The sequence below is a fragment of the Muscardinus avellanarius genome (assembly GCF_963383645.1).
Source record: "Muscardinus avellanarius genome assembly, chromosome: 11".
Classification (NCBI taxonomy): domain Eukaryota; kingdom Metazoa; phylum Chordata; class Mammalia; order Rodentia; family Gliridae; genus Muscardinus; species Muscardinus avellanarius.
Window position 1 is genome coordinate 89,624,904 of NC_137797.1, and position 23,463 is coordinate 89,648,366.

General features: G+C 45.7%; 1 protein-coding gene across 1 annotated transcript; it reads left to right on the forward strand.

Moving 5' to 3' along the window:
* Positions 1 to 16,510: 16,510 nt before the first annotated feature.
* On the forward strand, positions 16,511 to 18,778 carry LOC308269572 (uncharacterized protein C12orf71 homolog; the record flags this gene model as incomplete). Its single annotated transcript, XM_080704940.1, has 3 exons — positions 16,511 to 17,123; positions 18,089 to 18,153; positions 18,548 to 18,778. 3 exons carry the CDS (start codon positions 16,511 to 16,513, stop codon positions 18,776 to 18,778), a joined length of 909 nt encoding a protein of 302 aa, XP_080561066.1.
* Between the last annotated feature and the right edge of the window lie 4,685 nt (positions 18,779 to 23,463).

Sequence of the window (23,463 nt, forward strand, 5' to 3'; positions counted from 1 at the left end):
CATAGAGAAACATTTTAAAAACTAAACAAAAGGTTTTTTTCTTTTTTTTTTTTTCTTGTTACTTTTTTTCAAAATGGCGACTGAGGGACACAGCACTTCTCAGTAGCTGAAGAAAATAAAGTTCAAATACTTAGAACGCAGTGTCTTAATCAACTAAATAAATACATACCAGGAACCAAAACAGATCCAGGGACCTCGGCAGAACCCTGAACTTGAAGAAGAAGAAGAACAAAGATCGGACACCGGAATTGCTGCAGATACGATCGGAATGCTCAGGCCGCGGCGGCGGCGGGCTGCTTGCGCGGCTGCCTGCGCGGCTGCCTGTCTGAAATTTCCACGGCAAGATAATTCTGGACTGAAAACGCACCCAGGACCTCATCTTAAGCAGCAAGCAGCACCCACGTCAGAATTCTGTGTGCTCACCAGCGACTGGATCACAACAGCAGAGAGACTCCCACAGAAGCCTGAACTAAGGAAGCCAGGTACCTGAGTGCATCTAGGGAAGGTGCGGGTCCTAGAGTGCGCCGCAGCCCCAACCCCCCAGCACCGGCCCAAGCCCCAGATCCCAGCACTCTCCTAGCGCACCTTGTCTGCGCCCCGATCCCCTGCTAGTAGTCAGTGCCTGTGCTACTGCCACCCCTAAATCGGAGCCTGCCTGTGTGTCAAGCCCCCTCCACCCTGCCAGAGCCTGCCTTCCAGGTTGCGAAAGCCCTGTGTACCTTGTAAATCTCCTTGGGGCACCCCCAGCTTCTACATCCTGCGGGAGGCAGAGACCATTGCTGGTCAGGGCGCACTGCTTGTGCACCTGGACCCTTGAGCACCTATCCTGCACCCCTGGCCCACCGCTAGGAGTTCCCACCCACCCGGTAGCCAGATGCTTAGTTCTAAGCGAGAACACAGCTCAATACACCTTGGAAGAGTATACCAGCAGCAATAGGCAGCTGCATCCACTCACACCTGGGTCCAGTAATAGCAGCGCCCCCAGCCTGCACTCTCGGAATAGGCAGAGTTCTGGCAGTAAGTGTTGGCATCCAGGAACCGGCATCCATTTGGGACCACACCGGCTAGCAGAGCTGGAATTTCCAGAGACACAAGAAAATACATCGGGCCACAATATCTGCACAGGACCTCAGGGGGAGGTTCCAATTATACTTTGGTCATCCTCCACCCCTGCTGTAGGGAAGCACAGGCAGGAGTCTAGGGTGGTGGAGTGCAGAGGGGCTGACTACAGGTTGGAATTTCGCAGAACCTGTGAATTGTACAGAATCAAATAACAGTGAAACCAGACATCCGGACACATAAACCTAAAGCAGTTAAAGGAGAGAAAGGTGTCCAAACACCCAGAGTGACCCAAGAAGAAAAAAATAGAGTTTAAAGAAAACTAAGAGACATTGGATTATATTCTGAAAGCTACCAAAGCAATCAGATACACACATATTATATGGACCTGACCCTACATGCGTAAATAAGTAGGACTGTTTGTTTTACCTTTAATGTGGATGTTTTGTTTTATTTTGCTTTTACACTGCTTTTGTTTTGGTGTGGTTATTGCTGTTTTATTTTTTTTTCTTAACCCACACTTCTTTTACTTTAACTTGTTTTTTTTATATATATATTGGATAGTTTACCTAATTTTCTGACTTCACACAACTGCTAGTTCTTTTTATTTTATTCTTGTTCTTTTTTCCTCTTTCTTCCTCTTTCCCTCCTTTTTTCATTTTCCTCCTTTGATTGGTTTTTTTCTTCCTTTTTCTTGGATTACACAATAGTCTTGGTATCTTGTGTGGATTTTTTTTTATGTTTGTCTGCTCCTTCCATCACCCCTATTTACAAACCTTCCCACACTAACCTACATACTTTTCCCCCCAAAACTTTTCCCCATAATATACCTCCTGGTTTAATACTCAAAGTATTTCTTATATTCATAATTACTCTACTAACGACAAGAGTCCTACTAGTTAACTCTCTCTCATTCCTAGCAAGATATTACCTTCTCATACTTAGAGTCTTTCTCAACCTAAACATATCCTCTACCTAATCCGACTCCTTTACCAATCACCCCAGCTCCTCCCACATCACCCACCCTCAACACTGGAAAGGCTCTGCCGGCTTGCTGATACCCCTAATCTCCTAATATTAAGATGAGACTAAGCATAATACTCACGAACGATGGGTAGAAATCAGAAAAACAGGACAGAGAACTCTATAAATATGAGAACTAGGAATTATGAAGAGACAGCAGAAATCATGAATACTGACCTACTAGAAATGCAAGAAGGGGAGTTCAGAATCTTGATGTTCAATATGATGAAAGGATTGAAAACAAGTATAGAGGAGGTTAAAGGTGAATTAGAAACATTAAAAAAGAATCAGAAAGAGGTCTGGAATGAAATGAAAGAGGCAATAAGTGAAATGAAGACAGCAAGAGAAAGAAATTCTGGAAGATTAGATGAAATGGAAAACAGAATATCAATATTAGAAGACAGTACATCCCAAACCGAAAACACAGTCAGCGATATACAGAAATCTTTACAGCAACAAAACCTAAACATCCAGCAACTATGGGATAATATGAAGCGTCCTAATTTACGGATAATAGGCATTGAGGAAGGGATAGAGGTACAGACCAAGGGCATCGGTAATATCTTCAAGGAAGTAATCTCAGAGAATTTTCCAAATATGGAAAGAAACTTGGACCTTCAAGTCCAGGAGGCATACAGAACTCCACTGAGACAGGACCAAAGAAAGACCACTCCACGCCACACAATAACCAAAATGACCAATATAGAGGCTAAGGAAGGAATCTTAAAAGCAGTGAGAACAAAAGGACGGGTGACATATAGAGGCAAAACAATAAGAATCACCCCAGACTATACAACCCAGGTCAGGAATGCTAGGAGAGACTGGTACTACGTGATTCAGACCCTGGAAGAAAGTAACTTCCAGCCCTAGCTAATCTATCCAGCAAAACTACTATTCAAGATCAATGGTGAAACCAAAGTCTTTCAGGATAAACAGAATCTCAAAAAATTCATGAATTCAAAGCCAACACTAGAGAAAATTCTTAAAGAAATAAACCACAAGGAAGAAAAAAGAAGCAGACTTCAGAATCAGAGAAGCGAGGAAGTTAATAAGTGGGCCATTTAAGGAAAGAAGAAAGATCACACTACCCAAGAGTAGACAGAACACAAAATGGCAGAAAACAAAAATCATATTTCAATAATATCTCTTAATGTCAAAGGACTTAACTCACCAATCAAAAGACGTAGACTGGCAATGTGGATTAGGAAACATAATCCAAATATATGCTGTCTGCAAGAAACTCACCTTACAGCCAAAGACACTCACAGGCTGAAGGTGAAAGGATAGAAAAAGATATACCATGCCACCAGTGACCAAAAAAGAGCAGGGGTAGTAACCCTGATATCCAACAAAACAGACTTTAAACTAAAACACATCAAAAGAGACAAATCAGGGCACCGCCTTTTATTAAGAGGAACAATACACCAAAGATATAATGATAGCAAATATTTATGCCCCAAATGTGGGTGCAACCACATTTGTAAAACAAACCCTTCTGGACATAAGATCCCAAGTAGACCCAAATACAATAATTCTGGGAGACTTTAATACGCCTCTCACACCACTGGATCGGTCTTCAAGGCAAAAGATGAGTAAAGACACTTTAGAACTAAAGGAAACCATAAACCAAATGGACCTAATAGACATTTTCAGATTATTTCAACCAGGAACTACAGAATACACTTTCTTCTCAGTAGCCCATGGAACCTTCTCCAAAATATCACATCCTGGGACACAAAGACAATACCAGCAAATTCAAAATATGCAAGATAATTCCTTGCATCTTTTCAGACCACAACGGAATAAAAGTAGAAATCAACAACAGGAAACTCGAAAGGAAGTATTCAAATTCATGGAGAATGAATGATACACTATTGAATGACGAATGGGTAAGAGCAGAAATTAGGGAAGAAATAAAGAAATTTATGAAACAAATGAAAACAGAGACACAACGTACCAAAATCTATGGGACACCATGAAGGCAGTACTAAGAGGAAAGTTTATTGCATTGAGTGCCCACATAAAAAAGACGGAGAACCACCAAGTAAAGAACCTAATGACACAACTCAAGGATTTAGAAATTCTGCAACAGTCTATTCCCAAAGCCAGCAGAAGGCAAGAAATCATCAAAATTAGAGCAGAAATAAATGAAATAGAGAACAAAAAAACAATTCTAAGAATCAATAAAACAAAAAGTTGGTTCTTTGAAAAGATTAATAGAATTGATAAACCCCTGGCCAACCTAACCAAAAGAAAAAGAGAATCAACTCAAATTATCAAAATTAGAAATGAAAAAGGAGATATCACCACAGATAGTGAAGAAATTCAAAAGATTATCAGAAACTACTTTAAAAATTTATACTCCAATAGACTTGAAAACCTGGAAGAAATTGACAGATTTCTAAGCACAGTTAACCTTCCTACACTCAGCCAAGAGGACATAGCAAGCCTAAACCAACCAATAACAACCAAAGAAATAGAAACGGCAATAAAAATTCTTCCACCAAAGAAAAGCCCAGGCCCAGATGGGTTCCCAGCTGAATTCTACAAAACCTTCAGTGAACAACTAATACCAATACTTCATAACATGTTCCGGGAAATTGAAAGAGATGGAACTCTCCCAAATTCCTTCTATGAGGCCAGTATCACATTAATCCCCAAACCAAATAAAGACACCTCAAGAAAGGAAAACTACAGACCAATATCCTTAATGAACATAGATGCAAAAATTCTAAACAAAATACTAGCTATATGCATTCAAAACTATATCAAGAGAATAATACATCATGACCAAGTCGGTTTCATCCCAGAAAAACAAGGCTGGTTCAACATACGCAAATCAATACATGTTATTCACCACATAAATAGAGCCAAGAACAAAAACCACATCGTCATAGCGATAGATGCTGAAAAAGCATTCGACAAAATCCAACACCCATTTATGTTAAAAAACACTGCAAAAAATTGGGATAGAAGGAAAGTACTTCAACATCATTAAGGCAATATACTGCAAACCCAAAGCCAACACTATATTGAATGGGGAAAAACTGCAAGAATTTCCGCTACAGTCAGGAACGAGACAAGGATGCCCACTATCACCACTCCTTTTCAATAGAGTCCTTGAGACTCTTGCTGCAGCAATCAGACAAGAAAAGGAAATCAAAGGAATTCACATAGGAAGAGAGGAATTAAAATTATCCTTATTGGCAGATGACATGATCCTTTATCTGGAAGACCCAAAGAACTCAACCAAAAAACTTCTGGAGCTGATTGACAAATTCAGCAAAGTCGCAGGTTACAAAATCAACCTAAAGAAATCGGTGGCTTTTCTTTATGCCAACAACAAATCCACAATGAAAGAAACAAACAAACAAACAAACAAAAAAACAATTCCATTCACTATAACCTCAAAACCAATAAAATACTAGGAATAAACCTAACCCAAGATGTAAAGGACCTCTACAACAAAAACTATAAAACATTAAAGAAAGAAATGGAAGAAGACCTTGGAAGATGGAAAGATCTCCCGTGCTCATGGATAGGCAGAATAAATATCATCAAAATGGCCATTCTGCCAAAACTGATCTATAGGTTTAATGCAATTCCCATTAAAATACCAGTGACATTCTTCAGAGACCTAGAAAAATCAATCATGAACTTCATATGGAGAAAGAAAAGACCTAGAATAGCCAAAGCAATTCTCAATAACAAGAAACACGCAGGAGGCATTACAATCCCAGACTTCAAACTATACTATAGAGCAATAGTAGTAAAAACAGCATGGTACTGGCACAAAAACAGATATACTGACCAGTGGATTAGAATAGAAGATACAGAAACAAACCCACACATCTTTAGTCAATTAATCTTTGACAAAGGGGCCAAACACATACGCTGGAGAAAAGACAGCCTTTTCAACAAGTGGTGCTGGGAGAACTGGCTAACCATTTGTAAAAAGATGAATCTAAACCCCTCTATCTCACCAAACACAGGAATCAACTCAAGATGGATCAAAGACTTAGAAATTAGACCTGAGACTGTGAAGTTAGTAGAGGAGAGCATAGGTTCAACACTACAACATGTTGGCACAGGCAGTAACTTTCTCAACAAAACCTCCAAAGCTCAGGAAATTAAAGCAAGAATAAACAAGTGGCATAGCATCAAACTAAAAAGTTTCTTCTCATCAAAAGAAACTATCAATAACCTAAAGATGAAGCCTACAGAATGGGAAAGGATCTTTACCAGCTGCCATTCTGATAGGGGGCTTATATCCAGAATATACAAAGAGCTCAAAAGACTCTACACTAGCAAAACAAACAACCCAATCAAGAAATGGGCGAATGAACTAAATAGACACTTCACAAAAGAAGAGATACAAAGGGCCAATAGATACATGAAAAGATGTTCTTCTTCACTGGCCATCAGGGAGATGCAAATCAAAACTACACTGAGATTCCATCTAACCCCAGTCAGAGTGGCAAGCATAAAGAAATCAAACAACAACAAATGCTCAGTAGGCAGGTCTATTGTACTACCAGCTCTTAATGTTGACTCTTGTATTTTTTTTTCTACTGAGCAATGTACTCAGGGCCATTCTTTCACATAGATATACCCACGACCTTTTGTTTTGTGTTCGGTAACAGGGTCTCCCTAAGTGGCTGAGTGAGACTTGAACCAAAAAACTCCTGCATCAGCCTTCCAAACACTAGCATTAGAGAAATACATGACCACCTTGTGGATTAAATTGGTTTTCAAAGGGGAAAACTGGCTCTTCTGCCCTTCCCAGGATAGTTTATTCAGAGAAGAACCGCTATATAAAGGAGGCAGTTCCAAATAGACAAGGGAGTGGGTGTTAATAAGGAAGTGACTGTCTTCCAATATCGTCTATCATTTTTTTTTGTAGATTCAGAAGCTGAGTGAGACAGAGAGATGCATGGTCACCTCGGGCTATAGCAGCAGTGTCTCCAAAGACATGGAGTCCGGGGGCACTGAGAACAGCATTTGGGAGCCCAGATGTGACCTCACCTATATCCTTCTAGGCTTCTTCCCTGGAGAGAGGGAGATTGCTTCAGAAGGCACTGCTTTGTGGGAGGATAGGCCTTCTGGGGACTCCTCACGTCCCATCTTTGCTCCTGTTTAAAAAAACTTGCCTTGGTGTCAGTAGGGGACATAGCGACAGAGAAGAGGAGATGGTGGATGACCCCCAACAGATGTGCAGACCCAAACACGACGCAGATGTAGACATGGGCTCCAATCTTGAATACCTGCTAGCGCTGCACATTGACAGACTAATAAATGAGGTTTTGGAAAAGCTGAGAATTGAACAAACTCACCTCAGAAGGACAGATTAATCGAAGAGCTCAAGAGCTTTCTGGAAACCTGCAGATACCACCATGAAGATGACTCTGCGTCCCTTGAGCCAACAGAGGAAGAAACTCTCCAACTGCCGAGCAGGTCCTCGCTCCCAGTAGTGCAGAGCAGCCATCCAGGTCAGGATACTGCACAAGAATTGTTCACCCACAAAGTGTCAGAAAATAAAGAGAAACATCAGGTCCTCAAGAAGCCACCTAGACGAAATAAACCTAAGAACATCGAGGTAAACACTGAGATATATTTGGGGAAGGGGTGGGACAGCACAAGTGTGGAAGCCAGGTGGGCAGCACAGCCTTCCGATCTGCAGGGAAGCAGGGCTGGTAACAGGATCTGACATGAACCCAGTGACACAAAAACGAGAGCAGGGAAGGAGTCAGGAGGAGAGTCGGGAAACAGAGAGGAGCACTGAGGGAGAGAGGCTAAGAACAAAGACAAGGGCTAAAAGCTTTGCAAAATACCTGTGTGGACTGTGTGTGTGTGTGTGTGTGTGTGTGTGTGTGTGTGTGTTTGTGTGCACGCGTGCAAGTATTACTTTTCACTAAAATGACACACTTACAATTGAGGTAATTTGGGCATAAACTTGAGTTAAAGAAATGTGTAGCCGGGCGTGGTGGCACAAGCTTGTAATTCCCACACTCAGAGGCTGAGATAGGAGGATCGCACAGGTTCGAAGCCAGCCTCATCACCTTAGTGAGGCTATCAGCAACCTAGTGAGACCCTGTTTCCAAATAATATATAAAATGGGTCTGGGAGTATAGCCCGGAGGTAGAAAGCCTCTGGGTTCCACCCCTAGTACCACCGCCCCCCAAAAAGGAAATGTGTAGATATTGCCTCTGATCTGAGGAGGTATAGAATCTAACTTATTTTATTTTATATTTTTAGAAAATGGTAATTCTCAATGAAGAGCATCCCATGATGGAGAACGCTGACCAGCAGAGAGCAAACTTACCTCTCTGCAGGTCTGACAGACAAGTGCCAGAACTCCAGGCCTCTCTAGAAAAGGAGGGAGAAACCAACAATGATGATATCGTTTCCCCTGAGCCTACCCAGGACAGAGACTTCTGCCTGCCAAGCAGATGCCCCCCACCTGGAGCTCAGCTTGCTAGTCCAGTCTTGACCTGCTGCCTAATGCCAGGTGATGAAGAGGCCCTGCAGGTCCTGAAGACGCCATCAAGGCTTAATGACCCCAAGGCCGCTGAGGTGAGCATCAGGAAGACCACTTTGAAAACAAGGATCAGCAGTAGTATAGTCCCGAGTGGAGAGCACAGACCCTGAGTATCTGCCAGAAAGAGGGCTGGAGCCAGGGCTCTGCCATGGCCCCATGGACACAGAAGCAGAGCAGGAGAAGGAGTCAGGAAGAGCAGGCTGGAAATACTGATGGAACAAAAGGCAGGCAGCAAAGATAAGAGCTAAAGAGTGTGCCACAAACCCCTGTGTGAGGGTGTATGCATGTGTAGGTGTTTCAGGAGGAGTGAAACTCCACACGTCCAGGTGATGTGTTTTTGGTAAAAAGATGTGGGTTTCAACACTGAGTAGATATTGACTGTGAGGCTGTAAAATCCCTGAGTCTAACCCTTGCTCTCTTTCTGGGCAGATGATGAGCCTGGTGCGAGGCAGCGGGACAGAGCTGTCCCCGACATGCAGGAATCAGGCAGAGGGGGACACTGCCTCTCATGCCCAAATGACTTCCTGTGTGAACTTAGGTTTGGTGTTCATGTGGCTCAGGAAGCAAATCCGCTCTGTGCTACGGAGGAGGAATCGCCCTGAGAAGACCGCCAGGAGCCCCTGTGAGGAGGCCGCAGGGAAGAGGCGTTCTCTGAGATAAAGAGCCCTGACCTTAAGAATCCCTGAAGATCCCTGTATATGTACCCACATCCCTTAGGTTTGGATAGACACGCCCTGTTAGACAGACCCCATGTTCATTCGTTATCTTCTACATTAAACCTCTGTTCTTGTTATCCTTGTCTTCTCTGTAGACATGTCATTTTGGCTGAAGCTAAAAGAATAGACCATGTCTACAAGGCTGAACGCATTCACAGGATATTTGGGTGACTCTCTCTTACAACACATTGTTTTTCTCTATCTCTACATATACAGATATCAGTGGACATAGACAAATAGGTTTCATTGTGTGCCTGTGCATATGTGTTTGTGTGTGTGTGTGTTTGTGTGTGTGTGTGTGTTATTTTACTTTTTTCTTTGAACCAGGCTCTCACTTTTTTTGTATTCAGCTCCCAGTCTCCATTTCCAGGGCTGACAGTACCACAGACAGTGCATCTCCATCAAGCTCCCGGCAAGCAAAGCTAGTGAAGGACCCTCCTCTGTGCCCCAGTGCTCTGCAGTGCTGTCTCAGAGGCTGGAAGAAAAGCCAAAGCAGAGAAACCCAGAGCTCTCAGTGCAACAAACGACTAGTACACCTCTACTTGGGATGAAGTAGGAAACCTAGTTGAAATCGCACTCTCGCTTCCCACACAAAAACCGGGCGGGGGTAGGGCCAGTTGCAGAAGAGAAAGTCTGAGCTCTGGGCTGGGTGCAGTGTTGCACACCTATAATCCCACTACTTGCAGAATGAGGCAGGAGGATCACAATTTTGAGGCCAGGCTCAGCAACTCTCCATCACCTTGTTTCAGAAACATTAGCGAGAGCCTGCCTCTAGGCAAGGGTGGTACTGGGGCCTCCGAGGCCAGGATAAGAGCCTGCTGAAGGGTTAGGCCGGTGCTGGGGCCAGCGAGGCCGGCATCGGAGCCTGCCGTGAGGCAAGGTCGGTGCTGGGGCCAGCGAGGCCGGCATCGGAGCCTGCCTTGAGGCAAGGCCGGTACTGGGGCCTCCGAGGCCAGGATAAGAGCCTGCCGAAGGGATAGGCTGGTACTGGTGCCAGCGAGACCGGCATTGGAGCCTGCCGTGAGGCAATGCCGGTGCTGGGGCCTCCGAGTCCAGGATTGGAGCCTGCCTTGAGGCAAGGACGGTACTGGGGCCTCCAAGGCCAGGATAAGAGCCTGCCGAGGGGTTAGGCCGGTGCTGGGGCCAGAGAGGCCGGCATCGGAGCCTGCCGTGAGGCATGACCAGTGCTGGGGCCTTCGAGGCAGGGATCGGAGCATGCTGAGGGGTTAGGCCGGTGCTGGGGCCAGTGAGGCCGGCATTGGAGCCTGCTGTGAGGCAAGGCCGATACTGGGGCCTCCGAGGCCAGGATTAGAGCCTGCTAAGGGGTTAGGCCGGTGCTCGAGCCAGTGAGGCCGGCATCGCAGCCTGCCGTGAGGCATGTCTGGTGCTGGGACCTCCGAGGCCAGTATCGGAGCTGGCCGAGGGGTTAGGCCGGTGCTGGGGCCAGCGAGGCCAGCATCGGAGCCTGCCATAAGGCAAGGACGGTACTGGGGCCTCCAAGGCCTGGATAAGAGCCTGCCGAGAGGTTAGGCCAGTGCTGGGGCCAGCAAGGCCAGCACCAGAGCCTGCCATGGGGCAAGGCTGGTACTGGGGCCTCCGAGGCCGGGATTGGAGCCTTTCGAGGGGTGAGGCCGATGCTGGGGCCAGTGAGGCCAGCATCGGTGCCTGCCGTGAGGCATGACCAGTGCTGGGGCCTCCGAGGCCCGGATTGGAGCCTGCCTTGAGGCAAGGACGGTACTGGGGCCTCCGAGGCCAGGATAAGAGCCTGCCGAGGGGTTAGGCCGGTGCTGGGGACAGCGAGGCCAGCATCGGAGCCTGCCGTGAGGAAAGGCCAGTACTGGGACATCCAAGGCCGGGATAAGAGCCTGCTGAGGGGTTAGGCCGGTGCTGGGGCCAGCGAGGCCAGCATCGGAGCCTGCCGTGAGGCAAGGCCGGTACTGGGGCCTCTGAGGCCAGGATAACAACCTGCCGAAGGGCTAGACCGGTGCTGGGGCCAGCGAGGCTGGCATCAGAGCCTGCCGTGAGGCGAGGCCAGCATCGGAGCCTGCCGTGAGACATGGCCAGTGCTGGGGCCTCCTAGGCCGGGAACGGAACCTGCCGAGGGTTTAGGCCGGTGCAGGGGCCAATGGCCAGCATCGGAGCCTGGCGTGAGGCAAGTTCACTCCTGCGGCCTCCAAGGCCGGGACCAAAGCCAGCTTAGGGATTAGACCGGTGCAGGGGCCAGCAAGACCAGAACTGGGGCCTCCCATGAGGCAAGGCTGCTGCTTGAGCCAGCGAGGTCTGGATCAGTCCACTGAGTAGCCAGGCCACTACTGGGACCATCAAGAGTGGGATTGGTACTTGCAACGCAGCATGCACAGAGAAATATCGCAGAAAATATAAATCAGACACTTCTCTTAATCAGCAATAACTAGGAGGAAAAGGGCAACAGGAAGAGGTTGAGCTATAGAAAGGGCCCTATAGTGAAGCAACTAATGTAACCAATCAGAGGGTATGTAATACTGGAGGACAGAGCCTCTTTAAAACACAGGAGGTACATAAACAAACGTATCAAAGTAAATCACCAAAGAAGCGTGTGGTAGAGGGAGGGGGAGGGAATGAGATGGAGGCTGGAGGAGGGCTAATTGGATGATATGTGCTTGTATATCCTCTCAAGTCTTGTACTCCAATGTGATTGATATATGACTACAATGCACCAATTTAAAAAATAAATTAATAATAAAAAAAAAGAAGCATAAGCGATGGCTGAGGTACCGCTCAGAAGGAGGACATCCTGGGGTCCAGTCCACATCACAAAAATAGAAAAACTTAAAACACTTCAAAAGAGATCAGGCTCTGACCCTCAGGGCCCTGTTGCAATCCCAGTGCAGGGTTCTGTCCTACAATGAGAGCTGTTGTCCACCTGCTCTGGCCGCCCCTCCAACTCCGGTGGAATGGTACTGTGTCAGTTCAGGGTTTGCTCTCCTCCAGCATTAAACAAATTAACATGATTCAAGTGCTCCTGTGCCTGGAAGGGGCAGGCGACCCACGATCCTCAGGGCAGTAGGAGTGATGGCCCTTGAAGGCTCCACACACTCCACACTGGGAGTTCTTCACACGTTGATCACCACGGCTTGGTTGGGTCTGATGTGATTCACTGGTCCTGGACATTGTACTTAGGATCCTCACCGTGGAGAGTTGACCCCAATGCTTTGGACTTTTTGTTTGGCTCTACAGTCTGGCCAGAGACTCCCCATGTGGCTGTGGTGGTCCAGGCACCCGCAATCCTCCTGCATGGTAGACACGAGCCACGGTAAGAAAGGACAGCAGTCCTCTCTGTGGAGTGAAAACATCACGTGGACACTGGCAGCTCCCATGGGACAGTGTCGCTGGATCTCCATTATTCACCCTGGTCCACTCCCTGGGGTGCTGCTCTCATCCTTCTCCTTTGTCTTTCTGCCCAGGGAGGCCAGCCCACTGGACTCCACTGTGAAGTCTCTCTCGCACCACTGGGGATGGCAAGTGGCCTATGATTAGAGCATGAGAGGCTGCCTGGACTTAGAACACAACCTAACTCATGACTCTGCTTCCAGCTCCCCACTTTCCCACCCAGATGTCCCCTACCCTCGGCCCAGTCAGCTCTCCTCCCCTCTCCTCCCACCAACCTCATGCAGGGTAGGCTGACTCCTGACCTACATATTCCCTGACTGTGACACCGTCATAGCTGCCCATTCGGGCTTATGCCATCGAGTGTCTTGAGAGTTTTAGTTTCAATTCTCTAAAATAGCTTGAAATGCCAATGAAACGTATAATAATAAAAAAAATACTACGCTTGTATCCAGGTTTAGCGAGAACTGAGAGACTCAAGAGTCCAAGGGAATGTGCCAATTGAAGCCTTTCTCAGCTGGCCAGTGCTGGTCCCCTCTGCCTGGAAGTCTCACTGGATGCGCACGCCATCTGCCGGGGACAGGGCATTATATAGGGAGGAAGTGGAGAGAGAAAAAACCACACGCAGGTGGCCTTGAGATGAGCCAGAACAAGCAAGCCATCTTACAGAAGCAGCACTGGTGGTCATCTGTATCTCATTTGGCAAGAGCTGAATGTCCCAATCTTGAGCAGCACAATTTACTATTGTAGAGAGGGGAAGAAAGGAAAAAATGAACTGCTGTTTTTTTTTTTTTTTTTTTTTTTTCGTGGTACTGGGGTTCCTGAAAACCCTTCTACCTCCGGGCTACACTCCCAGACCTATTGTATATTTTTATTTGAAAACAGGGTCTCTCAAGCCAGCAGGGCTGGCTCAATGCTGTGCGATCCTCCTGTCTCTGCCCCCCAAGCACGGGGATTACAAGCGTGCGCCACCACGCCCGGAAAAAATGGAGTAACTTTTGCTATTAAATTTGGTACAGGCAAAAGAATTTTTGGAATTTTTAATCTTAAACTGAGCCAATCAACAGAGAGTATTACATTCCCCGCGGCTGTTAATTTTCTCAAATCTTTGAGAAGCTGAATTGTTTTATCATGTACTATGCCGGAAGTATTGGCATAGAGAAATATTTTAAAAACTAAACACACACCCCCGCTTTTATAACTTTCTGAAACCCGTCAGGCTTAAGGGAATGGGGACAAAGAAAGTCAGTGGAGCTACTTCTGTGCTGAGAAGGGTCAGCGTGGGGCCCTGGCTTGAGGGTGTGAGGAAGTCAGTTGTGGCGGTTAGATCAGGCAATGTTTGAGGTGTCCGTGGCTGTCCAAAGGGCTCTGGCAGATGTTTATTTTAGGTTTGATTTGTAGCACCAATTGAAGTTTGACATTTTTAAGTCTTGGAGAAACAAAACTCACGATACACTTTAGCAGACATGGCCCCCTATGTAGAAGCCATGCCACGCATGAGGAACCACATCGATTTTGAGGCAGCTGTGATGAACTGGGATAGTTAAACTGACTGGTGTTTTGTCCAAAACCTATTTATACATTTCTAACATTTTGAAGTACAAATATAGCATGACAGTTACACGAGGGATAATTTTTACTTTAGGAGTGAAACTGTAGAAGAGATAACCATAGAAAACAGAGACAGTAGAAAACGCAGAAAATTATCTTAATAGACTCTCACTGAAAATCTTTCAATAATTTGTAAATAGAACCATCTTTATCTCATGTCATGGTTTTTTGCGTTAGATGACAGTAGAAAACACAGAACATTTCCGGGCGTGGTGGTGCACTCTTGTAATCCCCACGCTTGGGAGGCAGAGACAGGAGGAAAGCACAGGTTCGAAGCCAGGCGCGCTGGCTTAAGAGACCCTGTTTCCAAATAAAAAGTATGAAATAGGTCTGGGAGTGTAGCCCCGAGGTAGAAGGGCTTCCAGGAACCCCAGTGCCACAAATATAAAAAAGAAAACACAGAAAATTATCTTAATAGACTCTCACTGAAAATCTCGAAATAATTTGTAAATATAACCATGTTTATTGCATGTAGTGTGTTTTAGCCTTAGATGACAGTTTAACAACATAGGAGTATACTGATGCAAAGTATATTGTGCAAGAAAATAAAAATAAAGAAAATTTTTATTTAATGATGGTGTTAGCCAATCATTTTTGCTTAGACCATGAAAGTCAGGGTCCTGAGCAGAGGGAGCGGGCCTTCCGTGGCCGCACACACTCTTCTCCTCAGTGCGCTTCATCTGCTCACACAGCAGACACTTTCCCTCCTGGCATCGTTGCTGATGCTTTGCCGGCTCCACACGCCCCTAACGCTCTTGTCCCTCACCAACTTCGACTCCTCCAGGAATTCTTACAATGAAAGGCATCTCCCCCTGGAGCCTGTTCCTGGTTTTTTCAACACAATTTGCACCCTCAACTTGGCCACAGGAAGTTCCCTATTTGGAAACTTGCTAAACATTCATTTGAAGTGCTTTCATTCAAAAACCCAATCCTGTTGGCTAACAGGTTGTTTGTGTCCATGTCAACACATACACCCAACTTCCCTGAGGACAGGAGTCACCTCAGGCTCCCACCTGACCACAGGGACATCGTGCCCCATGACATTGGTCCTTCTACCCTCAAGGGGGTCCTGCTCAAATTGGCATGGCAGGTGTACACAGTACTCTAAAGCAAGGAAATGGGTCCAGTGGCTTTCCATCCCCCTCTCCTCTCTCCTCACTCTGGGCTAGAATGAGGGCTCTTGTTGCCATGGCAGCCAACAGTCTCAGAACCCAGACTTCTCACACTTGGACTCTCAGCCACTGAGACTCAGGACCTGAGTGTCTCTAAAGTGTCTGGTTATGTGTGAGGAGATGGCAGCACCTCCTTGCTGTGGAGAGCCCTATGAGGAGGAGAAGGTCAGACAGAGTCTATACAGTGTGTGTGTAATTGTGTGTGTGTGTGTGTGTGTGTGTGTGTTCTCCAATACCTGCTGGTATGTCACAGTAAAAGTTGGACTGAAAGAGCCATTAGAGTGTTAGAAGCGGTACTGCAACAGTTTAGCATTTCTGAAAGCAATGTATCAAATGTCACAAGACTTTCACAGATTTGTGACCATGGACCCAAGGGCTGCTGGTATTGGACATTTGTGTTCCTGGTTTCAATGACCAAAAGGATATGGCGAGGAGACCAACACGCTGAAGGGCTTTGGGAAACAGAGGCTTTAACGTAGATTTCTCTATAATAGTCAGCAATGGGAATGTGGCTCGTGCTGTTACTAATCTGGCATCTTTTAGGATACTTATTCTTCAATTGCAAGGAGGAGACCAACCGTGAGAGGGGTCAGGTGGACAGGCTAACCAGGCAAGGCTATTGTAATAGCTTCTCCTAATGTTGACTTGTCATTGTTTTTGTACGAAGCAAAAACTCAGGGCCAATCTTCCACCCAGATATACGCACAGCAGTTTTTTGTTTGTATTGGGAAACAGGGTTTCACTAAATTGCTGAGCTAGACTTGAACCAAAACACTCCTGCATCAGCCTTCCAAACATTAGCATTAGAGAAACACATGACCACCCTGAGGATTAAATTGGTTTTCAAAAGGGAAAACAACCTCTTCTGCCCTTCCCAGGAGAGTTTATTCAGAGAAGAACCCCTATATAAAGGAGGCAGTTCCAAATAGACAAGGGAGTGGGTGTTAATAAGGAAGTGACTCTCTTCCAATATCGTCTATCATTTTTTTTTGTAGATTCAGAAGCTGAGTGAGACAGAGAGATGCATGGTCACCTCCGGCTATAGCAGCAGCGTCTCCAAAGACATGGAGCCCGGAGGCACTGAGAACAGCATCTGGGAGCCCAGATGTGACCTCACCTATATCCTTCTAGGCTGCTTCCCTGGAGAGAGGGAGATTGCTTCAGAAGGCACTGCTTTGTGGGAGGATGGGCCTTCTGGGGACTCCTCACCTCCCATCTTGGCTCCTGTTGAAAAAACTTGCCTTGGTGTCAGTAGGGGACATAGCGACAGAGAAGAGGAGATGGTGGATGACCCCCAACAGATGAGCAGACCCAAACACGACGCGGAGGGAGACATGGGCCCCAACCTTGAATACCTGCTAGCGCTGCACATTGACAGACTAATAAATGAGGTTTGGGGAAAGCTGAGAATTGAACAAACTCTCCTCAGAATGGACAGGTTAATTGAAGAACTCAAGAGCTTTCTGGAAACCTGGAGATACCACCATGAAGATGACTCTGCGTCCCTTGAGCCAACAGAGGAAGAAACTCTCCAACTGCCGAGCATGTCCTCGCTCCCAGGAGTGCAGAGCAGCCATCCGGGTCAGGATACTGCACAAGAAATGTTCACCCACAAAGTGTCAGAAAATCAAGAGAAACGTCAGGTCCCCAAGAAGCCACCTAGACGAAATAAACCTAAGGACACCGAGGTAAACACTGAGATATATTTGGGGAAGGGATGGGACAGCACAAGTGTGGATGCCAGGAGGGCAGCACAGCCTTCCCATCTGCAGGGAAGCAGGGCTGGTAACAGGATCTGACATGAACCCAGTGACACAAAAACGAGAGCAGGGAAGGGGTCAGGAGGAGAGTCGGGGAAACAGAGAGGAGCACTGAGGGAGAGAGGCTAGGAACAAAGACAAGGGCTAAATGCTTTGCAAAATACCAGTGTGGCTTGTGTGTATGTGTGTGTGTGTGTGTGTGTGTGTGTGTGTGTGTGTGCGCGCGCGTGCAAGTATTACTTTTCACTAAAATGACACACTTACAATTGAGGTAATTTGGGTATAAACTTGAGTTAAAGAAATGTGTAGCCGGGCGTGGTGGCACAAGCTTGTAATCCCCACGCTCAGAGGCTGAGATAGGAGGATCGCACAGGTTTGAAGCCAGCCTCAGCTACTTAGTGAGGCGCTCAGCAACTTAGTGAGACCCTGTTTCCAAATAATATATAAAATGGGTCTGGGAGTATAGCCCGGAGGTAGAAAGCCTCTGGGTTCCACCCCTAGTACCACCGCCCCCCAAAAAGGAAATGTGTAGATATTGCCTCTGATCTGAGGAGGTATAGAATCTAACTTATTTTATTTTATATTTTTAGAAAATGGTAATTCTCAATGAAGAGCATCCCATGATGGAGAATGCTGACCAGCAGAGAGCAAACTTACCTCTCTGCAGGTCTGACAGACAAGTGCCAGAACTCCAGGCCTCTCTAGAAAAGGAGGGAGAAACCAACAATGATGATATCGTTTCCCCTGAGCCTACCCAGGACAGAGACTTCTGCCTGCTAAGCAGATGCCCCCCACCTGGAGCTCAGCTTGCTAGTCCAGTCTTGACCTGCTGCCTAATGCCAGGTGATGAAGAGGCCCTGCAGGTCCTGAAGATGCCATCAAGGCTTAATGACCCCAAGGCCGCTGAGGTGAGCATCAGGAAGACCACTTTGAAAACAAGGATCAGCAGTAGTATAGTCCCGAGTGGAGAGCACAGACCCTGAGTATCTGCCAGAAAGAGGGCTGGAGCCAGGGCTCTGACATGGCCCCATGGACACAGAAGCAGAGCAGGAGAAGGAGTCAGGAAGAGCGGGCTGGAAATACTGATGGACCAAAAGGCAGGCAGCAAAGATAAGAGCTAAAGAGTGTGCCACAAACCCCTGTGTGAGGGTGTATGCATGTGTAGGTGTTTCAGGAGGAGTGAAACTCCACACGTACAGGTGATGTGTTTTTGGTAAAAAGATGTGGGTTTCAACACTGAGTAGATATTGACTGTGAGGCTGTAAAATCCCTGAGTCTAACCCTTGCTCTCTTTCTGGGCAGATGATGAGCCTGGTGCGAGGCAGTGGGACAGAGCTGTCCCCGACATGCAGGAATCAGGCAGAGGGGGACACTGCCTCTCACGCCCAAACGACTTCCTGTGTGAACTTACGTTTGGTGTTCACGTGGCTCAGGAAGCAAATCCGCTCTGTGCTACGGAGGAGAAATCGCCCTGAGAAGACCGCCAGGAGCCCCTGTGAGGAGGCCGCAGGGAAGAGGCGTTCTCTGAGATAAAGAGCCCTGACCTTAAGAATCCCTGAAGACCCCTGTATATGTACCCAGATCCCTTAGGTTTGGATAGACACGCCCTGTTAGACAGACCCCATGTTCATTCGTTATCTTCTACATTAAACCTATGTTCTTGTTATCCTTGTCTTCTCTGTAGACATGTCATTTTGGCTGAAGCTAAAAGAATAGACCATGTCTACAAGGCTGAATGCATTCACAGGATATTTGGGTGACTCTCTCTTACAACACATTGTTTTTCTCTATCTCTACATATACAGATATCAGTGGACATAGACAAATAGGTTTCATGTGTGTGCCTGTGCATATGTGTGTGTGTGTGTGTGTTATTTTACTTTTTTCTTTTTTTTTTTTAATTTTTAATTGGTGCACTGTATTCATACATCATAGTGGGATACATACTTTTGTAGACGTACATGCACACATTGCCCAGTCAGCCCCCACCCGATCCCCACCCCATTCTCTCCCCATCCCTCCCTCCCATGCTTGGCTTACTGATTGACATCTAGTATTATAGCAATTTATCAAAAATTAAAAATGATAATCTCACATAACAGTTTCATTTGTCTGATACCAAGCTTTTGATGACTTAAAGATAACATTTCAATATTTCTTTTTGCTTTCTTTCTTACCAGAGAATCTATTTTTTCTATTTTTTAGGTGAAACTATCATATATTTATATATTTATTTTTCAGAAAAAAAAATCTATCCTAATATGGAATATGGACTCTAGGTACCCACAACGATCTTGAAAAAGAACAAAGCTAGAAGATGTATATTTTCTGATTTCAAACCATATAAAGCTACAATAATTGAAACAGTGTAGTACTATTCTAAAGGTAGATATATAAACCATTGGAGTTAAATAAAAGCCTAGAGCTAAATTCTTCCCTATATTGTCAAGTTATTTTTGACAAGGTTTACACGAACACAACCTAACTCATGACTCTGCTTCCATCTCCCCACTTTCCCACCAAGATGTCCCCAACCCTCGGCCCAGTCAGCTCTCCTACCCTCTCCTCCCACCAACCTCATGCAGGGTAGGCTGACTCCTGACTGTGACACCGTCATAGCTGCCCATTCAGGCTTATGCCATCGAGTGTCTTGAGAGTTTTAGTTTCAATTATCTAAAATAGCTCGAAATGCCAATGAAACGTATAATAATAAAAAAAAGTTCTACGGTTGTATCCAGGTTTAGCGAGAACTGAGAGACTCAAGAGTCCAAGGGAATGTGCCAATTGAAGCCTTTCTCAGCTGGCCAGTGCTGGTCCCCTCCGCCTGGAAGTCTCACTGGATGCGCACGCCATCTGCCGGGGACAGGGCATTATATAGGGAGGAAGTGGAGAGAGAAAAAACCACACGCAGGTGGCCTTGAGATGAGCCAGAACAAGCAAGCCATCTTACAGAAGCAGCACTGGTGGTCTTCTATATCTTATTTGGCAAGAGCTGAATGTCCCAATCTTGAGCAGCACAATTTACTATTGTAGAGAGGGGAAGAAAGGAAAAAATGAAATGCTGGGGTTTTTTTTGTTTTTTTTTCGTGGTACTGGGGTTCCTGAAAACCCTTCTACCTCCGGGCTACACTCCCAGACCTATTGTATATTTTTATTTGAAAACAGGGTCTCTCAAGCCAGCAGGGCAACTCGATGCTGTGCGATCCTCCTGTCTCTGCCTCCCAAGCACGGGGATTACAAGCGTGCTCCACCACGCCCGGAAAAAATGGATTAACTTTTGCTATTAAATTTGGTACAGGCAAAAGAATTTTTGGAATTTTTAATCTTAAACTGAGCCAATCAACAGAGAGTATTACATTCCCCGCTGCTGTTAATTCTTCTCAAATCTTTGAGAAGCTGAATTGTTTTATCATGTACTATGCCGGAAGTATTGGCATAGAGAAACATTTTAAAAACTAAACAAAAGGTTTTTTCTTTTTTCTTTTTTTTCTTTTTTCTTTTTTTCAAAATGGCGACTGAGGAACACAGCACTTCTCAGTAGCTGAAGAAAATAAAGTTCAAATACTTAGAACGCAGTGTCTTAATCAACTAAATAAATACATACCAGGAACCAAAACAGATCCTGGGACCTCGGCAGAAACCTGAACTTGAAGAAGAAGAAGAACAAAGATCGGACACCGGAATTGCTGCAGATACGATCGGAATGCTCAGGCCGCGGCGGCGGCGGCGGGCTGCTTGCGCGGCTGCCTGCGCGGCTGCCTGTCTGAAATTTCCACGGCAAGATAATTCTGGACTGAAAACGCACCCAGGACCTCATCTTAAGCAGCAAGCAGCACCCACGTCAGAATTCTGTGTGCTCACGAGTGACTAGATCACAACAGCAGAGAGACTCCCACAGAAGCCTGAACTAAGGAAGCCAGGTACCTGAGTGCATCTAGGGAAGGTGCGGGTCCTAGAGTGCGCCGCAGCCCCAACCCCCCAGCACCGGCCCAAGCCCCAGATCCCAGCACTCTCCTAGCGCACCTTGTCTGCGCCCCGATCCCCTGCTAGTAGTCAGTGCCTGTGCTACTGCCACCCCTAAATCGAAGCCTGCCTGTGTGTCAAACCCCCTCCACCCTGCCAGAGCCTGCCTTCCAGGTTGCGAAAGCCCTGTGTACCCCGTAAATCTCCTTGGGGCACCCCCAGCTTCTACATCCTGCGGGAGGCAGAGACCATTGCTGGACACCGCGCACTGCTTGTGCACCTGGACCCTTGAACACCTATCCTGCACCCCTGGCCCACCGCTGGGAGTTCCCACCCGCCCGGTAGCCAGATGCTTAGTTCTAAGCGAGAACACAGCTCAATACACCTTGGAAGAGTATACCAGCAGCAATAGGCAGCTGCATCCACTCACACCTGGGTCCAGTAATAGCAGCGCACCCAGCCTGCACTCTCGGAGGACAGAGTAAGTGTGGGCATCCAGGAACCGGCATCCATTTGTACATCTTGGGACCACACCGGCTAGCCCAGCTGGAATTTCCAGAGACACAGGAAAATCCATCGGGCCACAATATCTGCACAGGACCTCAGGGGGAGGTTCCAATTATACTTTGGTCATCCTCCACCCCTGCTGTAGGGAAGCACAGGCAGGAGTCTAGGGTGGTGGAGTGCAGAGGGGCTGACTACAGGTTGGAATTTCGCAGAACCTGTGAATTGTACAGAATCAAATAACAGTGAAACCAGACATCCGGACACATAAACCTAAAGCAGTTAAAGGAGAGAAAGGTGTCCAAACACCCAGAGTGACCCAAGAAGAAAAAAATAGAGTTTAAAGAAAACTAAGAGACATTGGATTATATTCTGAAAGCTACCAAAGCAATCAGATACACAAATATTATATGGACCTGACCCCATATGCGTAAATAAGTAGGACTGTTTGTTTTACCTTTAATGTGGATGTTTTGTTTTATTTTGCTTTTACACTGCTTTTGTTTTGGTGTGGTTATTGCTTTTTTATTTTTTTTCTTAACCCACACTTATTTTAATTTAACTTGTTTTTATATATATATATATATATATTGGATAGTTTACCTAATTTTCTGACTTCACACAACTGCTAGTTCTTTTTATTTTATTCTTGTTCTTTCTTCCTCTTTCTTCCTCTTTCCCTCCTTTTTTCGTTTTCCTCCTTTGATTGGTTTTTTTTCTTCCTTTTTCATTCAGAATCTTGATGTTCAATATGATGAAAGGATTGAAAACAAGTATAGAGGAGGTTAAAGGTGAATTAGAAACACTAAAAAAGAATCAGAAAGAGGTCTGGAATGAAATGAAAAAGGCAATAAGTGAAATGAAGACAGCAATAGAAAGAAATTCTGGAAGATTAGATGAAATGGAAAACAGAATATCAATATTAGAAGACAGTACATCCCAAACCGAAAACACAGTCAGCGATATACAGAAATCTTTACAGCAACAAAACCTAAACATCCAGCAACTATGGGATAATATGAAGCATCCTAATTTACGGATAATAGGCATTGAGGAAGGGATAGCGGTACAGACCAAGGGCATCGGTAATATCTTCAAGGAAGTAATCTCAGAGAATTTTCCAAATATGGAAAGAAACTTGGACCTTCAAGTCCAGGAGGCATACAGAACTCCACTGAGACAGGACCAAAGAAAGACCACTCCACGCCACACAATAACCAAAATGACCAATATAGAGGCTAAGGAAGGAATCTTAAAAGCAGTGAGAACAAAAGGACATATAGAGGCAAAAAAATAAGAATCACCCCAGACTATACAACCCAGGTCAGGAATGCTAGGAGAGACTGGTACGACGTGATTCAGACCCTGGAAGAAAATAACTTCCAGCCCTAGCTAATCTATCCAGCAAAACTACTATTCAAGATCAATGGTGAAACCAAAGTCTTTCAGGATAAACAGAATCTCAAAAAATTCATGAATTCAAAGCCAACACTAGAGAAAATTCTTAAAGAAATAAACCACAAGGAAGAAAAAAGAAGCAGACTTCAGAATCAGAGAAGCGAGGAAGTTAATAAGTGGGCCATTTAAGGAAAGAAGAAAGATCACACTACCCAAGAGTAGATAGAACACAAAATGGTAGAAAACAAAAATCATATTTCAATAATATCTCTTAATGTCAAAGGACTTAACTCACCAATCAAAAGACGTAGACTGGCAATGTGGATTAGGAAACATAATCCAAATATATGCTG